At 47.1% G+C, this 10,042-nt stretch overlaps 1 protein-coding gene across 1 annotated transcript; it reads left to right on the top strand.

Annotated features, from left to right (window-relative positions):
* Window positions 1-1,664: 1,664 nt before the first annotated feature.
* Window positions 1,665-8,987, top strand: LOC118259063 (interferon-induced very large GTPase 1-like). Its single transcript, XM_035568322.1, has one exon. It carries the CDS (start codon window positions 1,665-1,667, stop codon window positions 8,985-8,987), a length of 7,323 nt encoding a protein of 2,440 aa, XP_035424215.1.
* The last annotated feature ends 1,055 nt before the right edge of the window (window positions 8,988-10,042 follow it).

The following is a 10,042-nucleotide window of genomic DNA, read 5'->3' as shown; positions in this document are numbered from 1 at the left end:
GCTCATCCTGTTTTTCTCAAGCTTCCACCTTACTTTGGAACAGTGAGGCCTTCTACTGTCCACTTATCTACTTAGCATTTCTCCTTATTATGACTACACAACTACCTTGGAATACAGTAAATTAGTTCTCTACTGCAAAAATGCAACTTAGTTTCTTACAGGGAACCACGACAAATGTTTTGCACAAGTCCAGGTAGGTGATGTCAGTTGCTCTTCCCCTATCCACCAATGCTGTAACCCTGTTGTTGAGGGCCACCAAATTTGTCAGCCACGATCTGCCCTTAGTGAAGCCATGTTGGCTGTCACCAACCACCTTCCAATTTCCCATGTGCCTTAGATGAGCTTCTAAGAGGATCTGGATTTTTTTTTCCTTTTAACATTTTTTTTCTTCAGTTCTCTCCCCCATCCTGCTGTGGGGGTGGGGGGAGCCAGCGAAAGATTGTGTGGTGCTTGGCTGCCTGCTGGGTTAAACCACACCATCCTCCAACACCACCCCAAGTGGGCTTCATGCTCCTCTGGCAGCTCCCCCAGGGCCCTTCCACCACAGCCCTGGGCAGGCATCGGCTGCTCCCTGCATCATGCTCTGAAAACAGCCCCCAAGACATAGAGTCTGTGCATTCCCAGGTCATCTGCCTGACCATGAAAAACCAAGGCCCAAAATCCTAAAGAATCCTAGAATGGTTTGGGATGGAAGAGTATTATAGATCATCCAATTCCAACCAGCTGCCCTGGGCAGGGACACCTCCCACTAGATACATAAAATCATAAAGTATGCAAGTTAGAGGGAACCCACAAGGATCATCGAATCCAATGGGTCCATCGCATCCAATGGTTTATCCTGGGTCCCCAGAGAAACACCCAAAAATAAATAAAAATCAGACCGTGCATCTGAGAGCATTGTCCAAACGCTTCTTGAACTCTGGCAGGCTCGGTGACGTGACCACTTCCCTGGGGAGCCTGTTCCAGCGCCTGACCACCCCCTTGGGGAAGAACCTTTTCCTGAGATCCAGCCTGAACTTCCCCTGGCACAGCTTCAAGCCATTCCCTCGGGTCCTATCACTGGTCACCAGAGAGAAGAGAGCAGCGCCTGCCCTTCTGCTCCCCTCGTGAGGAAGTTGGAGGCCACCATGAGGTCTCCCCTCAGTGTCCTCTTCTCCAGGCTGAACAATCCAAGTGACTTCAGCCACTCCTCATATGTCTTCCCCTTTAGACGATTTACCATCTTTGATCACTTAGTTAGTAGTTTTGCATGACAAAAGTGTAAGGGTATGTGGATGGTGAGAGCATTGGCTTCATTAAGGTTATCCGGTCTCCGGTGGCTACTTGGTGGGCCAGAGATTGCCTCTCTCCAGGCAATCCCTTTCTCTACCTCGCGTGGGTGAGCGCTCTCATGACGAGGAGCTACTGACAGGTGAGACCAGTCCTGGTAGGTTATACATGGGTGCTGTTGAAGGCTGTGCCTTGTCCATGGCTATTTGTGTAGCCACGTCAGTGGTTGTGTGTGTGTCTGTCTGTGTCTGTCTTTCTCAGGAGTGCCCGAAGCTGGGTTCCAGCAGCAGGGCAGAAGAAATCTGTGGACCAGAAACTCTGGAGAGGCCTCTTCTAAGGGGTGGTGGCCTCCTCTAACCTGATGTAACAAAAGTCTGTTTTCCCCTTCCACAGCCATGGGGTCACAGGAGGAGAGAGCAGATGCTGGGGAAAAGGCACATCTTGCTAAGAAATTGCTGGCAGAAGCATTTGAGAAGGAAGGACTTGATGAAGAATACTGGCTCCCCAAACTGTCGGAGATATTGGGTGTTAAGTCAAGAGATGCTTTGAAACATCTGCAATATGAAGACTACCTTAAACTGGAGTGCAAAGTACAGTACCCCTGGGAGACCAAGGCACTCCGAAAGCTCCTGGGAATCACAGACAACAAAACAGCTGTTGATGAGCTGCAGAAGCAGCGCTTGGAGATGATGAAGCAGAGACAAGAAGCAGCCAAGTCAATCCTACAGGAGCTGGAAGAAATGCAGAAGAGCCGCAGCCACAGCAAGGAAATGATAAGACAGAAAGAGGAGGCACTATGGCAAGCCATGGACATTCCCAAGGAGTACTGGACACCACCAGAGAAGACATTGGTGAATGAGCTGGCGAGCATCCAGAAGCAACTGGAGCAGCAGGAGAAGTCCATGGGGAAGAGAGAGAATGTCTCCGATGAGGAGGTCCTGAGGCGGGCATCGGGAGGCCTGGCTCTGCAGGGTATTTACCGAACCAACAGCCTGGAGGATGTGCTGGCAAAGCGAGAGCAACTCATCAGGGTCCCCGATGGCTTCACGCTCACTGGTCCAGAGCAAGGGTCACTGCTTGAGAGGAAGGAGTTCTCCTCCTCTGCAGCAGAAGCCACTTTCACCAAGTCCATGGAGCAGCTGGGGTTCAGCATCAGCGCTTCAGCCAAAGCCGGGTTCTGGCGGTTCAGTCTTGAAACAGGTGTAGATTACAGCACGTCCTCACAGTCAGAGGACTGCCATCGGTCACGCTCGGAGCAGACATACATTTGCACCGCCAAGTACCAGTACAACCCTCTGGCCTCCTACTACTTCCAAAAGGACCAGCTTCGCCTCTCAGACGCGGCCCTGCGAGAGCTGCAAGACATTGAACAGCTTCTGAGCATCACCCAGGAGGCAGAGAGGTTCCACCTACTGAAGAGCAGGTGTGCCAGCTTCTTCAGCAGGTTTGGGTCCCACGTGAACCAGGGACCCCTCCACTTTGGGGGTATATTCTGGTGGAAAGCATCTGCCGAAGGTTTCAGGGCAGAGCAATGGGAAGAGATGAAGCAACAAACATCTGAAGCACTGAACGGCTACATCGGGGCTACCTTCAGCGGCTTTGGTAGAAATGCAGGATTGAAGGTGGATGCTTCAAACTCCAGCTCACAGGCATCATTTCAGGGAAGAGATAGAAGCAGCGCCCACACAGCAGTTCAGCTCTATGTGACCAAAACAGGGGGCCCATCAGAGACGGATTCCCCTCCCGAGTGGAAATGCGGGCTTGTGGCCAATAACACAACCTGGTGTGTGATCGACCGGGGCTTTCAGCTGATCCCAGTGTGGGACATAATCCTGTCCAACCACAGCAGCGATTTTAAATCCTCCTATCAAATGAGCAGCAACCTCAGGGCTGTGTATGAAGCGCTAACGAATCACAGCGTCAGCGTGATCTTTGGAGAGGAACTGGCCAGTGCTGTAGAAGAGGCCAGAGCTTTCCTGCAGCTCGTGAAGACCTGGGAGGTGACGGTGGATGAAAAGAAACTGCTCAAGTTGATAGATTTTAAACAGGGTCTGAATAACAGAACAAGAAATCACAGTGTCTGGATCAACATATGTCTGTCAGACAAAGCGTTGCAGGAGTTCCTGGTGAATACCGTTTCTTTTTGCCAGAAATCTTCTCCAGAAAACACCACCTATATCAAATCTCTGCTGCGGTGCCTGCTGGATCCTCACATCTATTCTGTCAAGGACTTCCCTGGGGCTTCCTTCATTATGCAATGGGTCTTCCACACGGAGCACATGCTTCCCGAAACTCCCAGTATTTGCAATCTTGAAGATCTTACTAAGACATTGCTGCAAATGAAGGAGTACATCCAGGAAGTCACCTACGCACCGGCAACTTCTGCATCCACCATTCATGAAGCAAAGATTAAAGTCACCTTCACTGTAAGCCTGGCTGTTTACTCTTTGCTCCAGTTTCTGCAGCAAAGCGCACAGGAAGACATAGAACTCTTAGTGCTCTTAGTTACAACCAGCACGGGATACCAAGTAGAAAGCAGCACTTTTCAGTACCTCCTTGGGTGTCCAGAAATTAATTTCATGATAAAGGAAATGCAAAAGGCACATAACGAATATCAGAGCCTGAAGGAACAGGATGTTTACAGAGCTCAGGCTTTCCTGCTGTTGACGGGCCTCACCATAACATCCGAACATAAGAAGGTGACCCCTGAGCAGAAGAATGACCGCTTAGTTTTCATGAAAGAAAAGATGAAAAATGCATGGTCTACAGAGATGAAAACTCTCCTTGAAAAGCACAATGCATTCAAAGACTGGGAGATGCTGGAAAGAGATTTGCAATCCTTCATTGCTGGGCAACTGGAAGACACATCTGACAACCTGAAGAAAGACAGTATAATCAAAGACATGGAAGATGCTTTTCAAGGCATGCAGCCTCCCAGTCAATGCAAACCCAAATCAGACAGCAGCACATCCAAAGCAAATCAAGCCACTGCAAACCCAGAGTTCCTCAACTTACTTAAGCGCCTCGGGCTGGAAAGGTACTATCCAAGAAAAATGGGCACGGAAGATTTCCACATAATATACCAGACATCTGTACACAACAGCCAGCCCAGCAAGGACAGCGAGCTACCATTTTACTTCCTGCAAAGGCTACTGACCGTGGATTATCGGGTGAGGTACCTGACTTGCAAGGAGGCGAGTAAGCCGGGAGTCGTGCCCACACCAAACACCTCGGTGGCGGACCACGAGCCCTCTGATTCCTTTGATGACTTTTTCAGTGACTTAGACGAAGGAGCCCCTGAATGTGCAAGCAGGGAGAGTCATGTGCACCCCATGGACCTCCAGATGGCAATTTTTCATTGTGCTGATGATTTCATGAGACAGTACCTTTCATCAAAGCTTGCTTTCTGCCAGTTTGCACTACCCCTCCTGGTACCAAACCCGTGCACTTCACAGATAGAGTTCCCTCTCTGGTCCCTCAGCCAAATCAAGAAGAGCTGGAAAGGGACGGTGAGATCGGGAGAGCAGACAAGGATTAGCAGTCACAACAACAAACTCATTTGTCAGGCAGAGACACCCATCGTGTCCTTCCTACGCATCGGCAGCTCTCCTTCCTCTTCCAAGTCTCAGCTCCTGAATGCCCTGCTGAGCAAGCAAAAACATGACACTTTTTTCCACCGACATTGCAAAGGCAGCACCAAAGACTGCTTCCTGATGAAAGGTGTTGTGGAGATCTCCTGGTACGTTCCCTGTGGTAGCGACGACGACAGCTTTAACGGCCCTGTTGCTTTCTGTAACCTGCACGGAGATGCGAGGGATCACGAACTCCAGCTGCAATTCTTACAGGAGATCTCTGACGTGAACGTGGTTCTTGTTTCTGAGTCTGATCAGAGCAACAAGAAAGGCAGGAAAATTTTACATGATCTGTGGCAGTCTCAGAAGCCTTTGGTTTGTCTTTTCACTGAGAAAGAGAGCATTGCAGCTGGCCCATCTAGCCAAAACATAAGAATAGGGATCAAGAACAGAAATGAAGCAGAATTAACGGGTGAGCTGACAAAGACCATCCGAGACCTAGTGGAAGGGTTGAGCACACTTGTTAGCCTCAATGCATGTCTGAGCACAGCTCGCCAGCATGGCTTCTTAGTCGATGAAGATGCAGAAGCGTGCGTGACAGCCAAAGAAAAGGCAATCACGCTGGTGAACCTGTTGAAGAAAGAGAAGTTGTCTGAGATCAAATCACAGCTACTGCCTCTTCAGGGAAAACTGTGGTACATGTGGTGTAAAAAGGACAAAGAACTCACTCGCTTGCAGGAAAAGAGGAACAAGAGCATAGAGCATCATCGGAGCCAAATTGAATTGGAGAAGTCTGCAATAAGAAAAAAGCAACTAGACAAAGCGTTCCCCCTCAATCAGCTGATGAAATCAGTCCTTGGCTTTCTCCAGTCACAGCCAGACAATATCAAGAAATTCTTTCTGCAGTGGATGAAGGTCTTCATGGACGACCTGTCCTCTGATCGCCTTGATGAGCTGAAGAGAGAGTATCATCAGTTATGGTCTCAAATCTTGGCATTAAAGAAAAGCAATGAAAAAAGCGACCTGAAAAGAATATTGATGAATAAGTTAGACGCCCTTTCCGATGAAATCAATGATTCGTCCATTGGCCTTGAGCATATTTTGAGAGAGGTAGGGCAGATTTATGAGGCGCTGGAATCAACAAACTCCAAAGAAAAATGCGTTATCACACTACCTGAAATTGCCGCCGATCTGATGGTTTCAGGGTATCCCGTTGAGCTGATGGATGGTGACGCTTCTTACATACCACTGCAATGGATTGGAGCAATCTTTGACAGGTTAATTGAGAAGCTAGGGGACAAGCGAGTATTCGTGCTTTCTGTGCTTGGCATCCAGAGTACAGGGAAGTCAACCCTGCTGAATGCCATGTTTGGTCTCCAGTTTAATGTCAGTGCAGGGAGGTGCACCTGGGGAGCGTTTATGCAGCTCGTTAAAGTGGACGAGAAGCTCCAACAGGATTTGAACTTTGATTACATGCTCGTTGTTGACACAGAAGGACTTCGTGCCGTAGAGATGGCCAATAAGCAGTCACTTAACCATGACAATGAGCTGGCCACCTTTGTCATTGGCATGGGCAACATGACTCTGATCAACATCTTTGGAGAAAATCCTTCGGAAATGCAAGACGTCCTTCAGATTGCTGTGCAGGCTTTCCTGAGGATGAAGCAAGTAAATCTTTCCCCAAGCTGCCTGTTTGTGCACCAAAACGTGGGCGAAATAACCGCAAAGGAACAGAACATGGAAGGACAAAGACGCCTGCAGGAGAAGCTGGATGAAATGACCGTGACAGCGGCCCAGCAGGAATTCTGTGACGTCACCTGCTTCAGCGACGTCATCCGCTTTGACGTGAACACCCACATTCATTACTTTGCTCACCTGTGGGAAGGAAACCCACCGATGGCACCGCCCAACCCCACCTACTCCCAGAACGTCCAGGAATTAAAGAGCAGAATTCTCCAAGCTGCCAAGAAGGAATCGCAGAGCAGCATTTTGAGGCTCTCCAGCTTGAAAGTTCGTATTAGTGACCTGTGGAATGCCTTGCTGAACGAAAACTTCGTTTTCAGCTTCAAGAATTCAGTGGAGATTGCCGCATACAAGAAACTGGAAACCGCATTTAGTCAGTGGACCTGGCAGCTGAGAAGTCACATCTTAGACTTGCAAATGAAACTGGAAAATAAGGTTCGGAATGGGGAGTTGAGGAAGGTCACCATGGAACACCTTGAAAAACTGGTGCATGAGACAAATGATGCCATCACCAAGAACATGGAAATGTTCTTCGGTGAAGACAGAGACCGTGAAATACTGATCCAGTGGAAAAGCAGCACGGAACTGAAGCTGAAAGAACTGAGAGAGTCCCTTCTTGTTGAAACAAGAAGGAAGTGTGAGAAACTTATAGAACTAAAGAAGAGCCGCAGTAAACTGGATGAGAGGAAGTCCAAATATGAAAAGGAGCTCCTGAAAAAGAGCAGACAGTTGGCCCTGTCTCTAAAAGGCCAGGAATTAAGCAAAAGTGAACTGAGAAAACAATTCATTTCTCTCTGGACGCGGTGGATTGCTGAAGTCTCTGTTGAAGTCTCTGCTGCTCCCGCTCTTGAACAGGTGGACATCGATGTGGACATAGAAGATGTCCTTCTAGATCACTTTAGGGAGCCTAATGTAGATAAACGAATCAGGAAGTTATACCAAAAGACTGTCTTTTCTCTTGACATAGAGAAACATGTGTCTAAGAAAAAACGGTTCGGCATCATTCCTAAGAGTTTTGACAATGCCGATGTGAGCAACATGCACCACATTACAGATAGCATCAAAACACATGTGAAGGCAAACATTGAGAAGAAGGAAAAGGACAAAATGGATTACAGTCGAACTTTTATCCATGAAATACTAAATGAAGTGGAGAAAGGTATGAACTCTGTTCCTAACACTGCAAATTACAGTTTTAATAAAGATTACAGAATAGATTTATCACTGTACCTGTGCAGAATGGCAGCAGAAAGGTTTAAAGACATGCATGCAGCATTCAGGAAAGCAAACGATCCAGTCGTCTACCTGGAGAGCAAGAGAGAAGACTTCTTTAAAAGTTTCCAGATTTCCTGCCAAGGAGCCTCTTGTATCACAACATTTGCCGATTTCCTGTGCAGCAAGATTGCCCCAGCTCTTCGACATGCCATCTATGAGAAGACAGCTCTTGGCATAGCTCGAGACATGAAGGATAAAATACCAGATTTCAGTGGCAATAGATCCACTCTGGAAACTTGCATACTGAAATACCTAGCAGAAGAAGAAAATTTTGAAAATTTCAAGCATTACCTTAATTCCCCAGGAGACTTTTTAAATAATTACATCAAGACAAAAGTTGAGACATACTGTTTAGATAAGAACAGAAGGCTGGAGATGTTTTTAAGAGACTCCCTCACTCATTACTATGAAAACATTCAGTCAGCTGTTTTTGCATCCACCACAGTTGTCAAAGACAGAAAAGACAGAAACGATAAAATCTCTCTTTGGCTGGATGAATTCTGCAGAGCACTTGGAGACGTGCTAAGCTTGCCCAGAAGTGACCTGAAGGATATTGAACACCAGGAGATAACAGACATAGAGTTCCTGAATAACGCCATGACAGAAGCACTGTCTCCCCTGATTGATGATCTCAGGAAAGAGTTTGCTAATGCTCGTATGAGCTCATTTGAAAGGCAGCCTCACACAATACTGGCTGAGCAGTTTGCAGGGTGCCAGGAGGAGTGTCCATTTTGTGGGGCTCTTTGCACTAACACTATGCCAAACCATGATGGAGACCACCAGGTTGTCTTCCATCGTCCACAAGTTTTGACAGGATACAGATGGTATTATACAGACAACCTAGTCCTTGATATTTGTTCTAGCAGTGTTTCAAGTGACTGCTTATTCAGGATTGGTAAAGACACATGGATCCCCTACAAGAAATACCGGGATGCAGGACATCCCTATTCCACTTGGAACATTTCTCCTGATCCATCCATGCAAGCATACTGGAAATGGTTTGTGTCTTATTTCAGGACACAGCTAGAGCAATACTACAATGGGAAATTTCACGGCAAAGGAGAAATCCCTGCTTCATGGGAGACAGTTACAAAGCAGAATGCACTTGATGAACTGGAGAAATATTAGGCTAAGTTGGCATGAAGGAAAAGCTGCAAGTGCTTTGCATTTTAGGAGAACATAACACGAGGATAACTACAAGATACTGTTGTAATGATTATGACCTTAAACCATGTCAAGAAAACAAAATGTAATTGCTTGCAAAGTTGGATGAAATAAGGAGTGCTTCTCATGCCACTGCTCAGCGATTCCCTTGCTTTGTGATAAAGTCAAAGTCCTCTTCCTTTCTTGCCATAAATATTTACATCAGCTTGGTCTTAAAGCAAACTAGAAAAATATTCCTGCAGCAAGCAGTCATGCCGCCAAGATTAAGACCAAGTGCCAGATGAAGAGCAAAGGCAGTATTAGAAAGTACCAATTTTACCAGCTGCTATGAGAAAAGAAATGACACTGGCAAAAGAGCAGTTTCCCTGCAGCAAATACTCGTCACACTTACAGAAAGGACAGTGGGGTCTGCAAGCAGGTGAACATTTGTGGGAAACTCTGCTATTTTGTTTTTTTGGGGGGGGCAGGGATTGTTTGACACATTCATAAACTCAGTACTCAGGTGCTGTTCTCTTTCTGATGCTGTTAAAGCAGTTAACGCAGCAGCCTGTGTGGATTTAGACAGCAATTTTAACTCCGTGGTTATTAGGTATATGTCCTAGGTTAAGATGTGCCCACACTTCCATGAGCCATTCTTACTCATGGGCTGGGCCTGGCAAACTTCCCTCCAGCTCCTAGCCAACCCAACTGCTTTTGCCAAGCACGTCTGTGTTGGGTAAAAGCCTTTTATAACCAATGTAGAGAATTAGACAGCTTTGCAGCTTCCTCAGCAACTGTCAGCAGTGCGTGATCTTAGTGTTTGTGCTGTCAAGACAGGCAGGTGGCAACTGAACAAAAATGGTCTGGAGAACATGTAAGTGGCTCTGCCTGCACCAGTGCAGTGGGAGAAGGTTTTTACTGTGCAGTTCTGCAATCCTGCTGGAAACCCAATGACCAGAGTCTCCTGGAGAGCTGGCAAAAGCGGTGATTCATTATAATTCTTTGTAGTCTTTGCTAATGAACTGTTTGAGTTGGACTGG

This window comes from Cygnus atratus, chromosome 3, assembly GCF_013377495.2.
Source record: "Cygnus atratus isolate AKBS03 ecotype Queensland, Australia chromosome 3, CAtr_DNAZoo_HiC_assembly, whole genome shotgun sequence".
NCBI classification, from domain to species: Eukaryota; Metazoa; Chordata; class Aves; order Anseriformes; family Anatidae; genus Cygnus; species Cygnus atratus.
Note: the sequence above shows the minus strand (reverse complement) of the source record. Positions and strands in the feature narration are given on the sequence as shown.

Bases quoted from the DNA above. Each gene is read 5' to 3' on its own strand.
- LOC118259063 (XM_035568322.1), top strand. From the start codon at position 1,665: ATGGGGTCACAGGAGGAGAGAGCAGATGCTGGGGAAAAGGCACATCTT.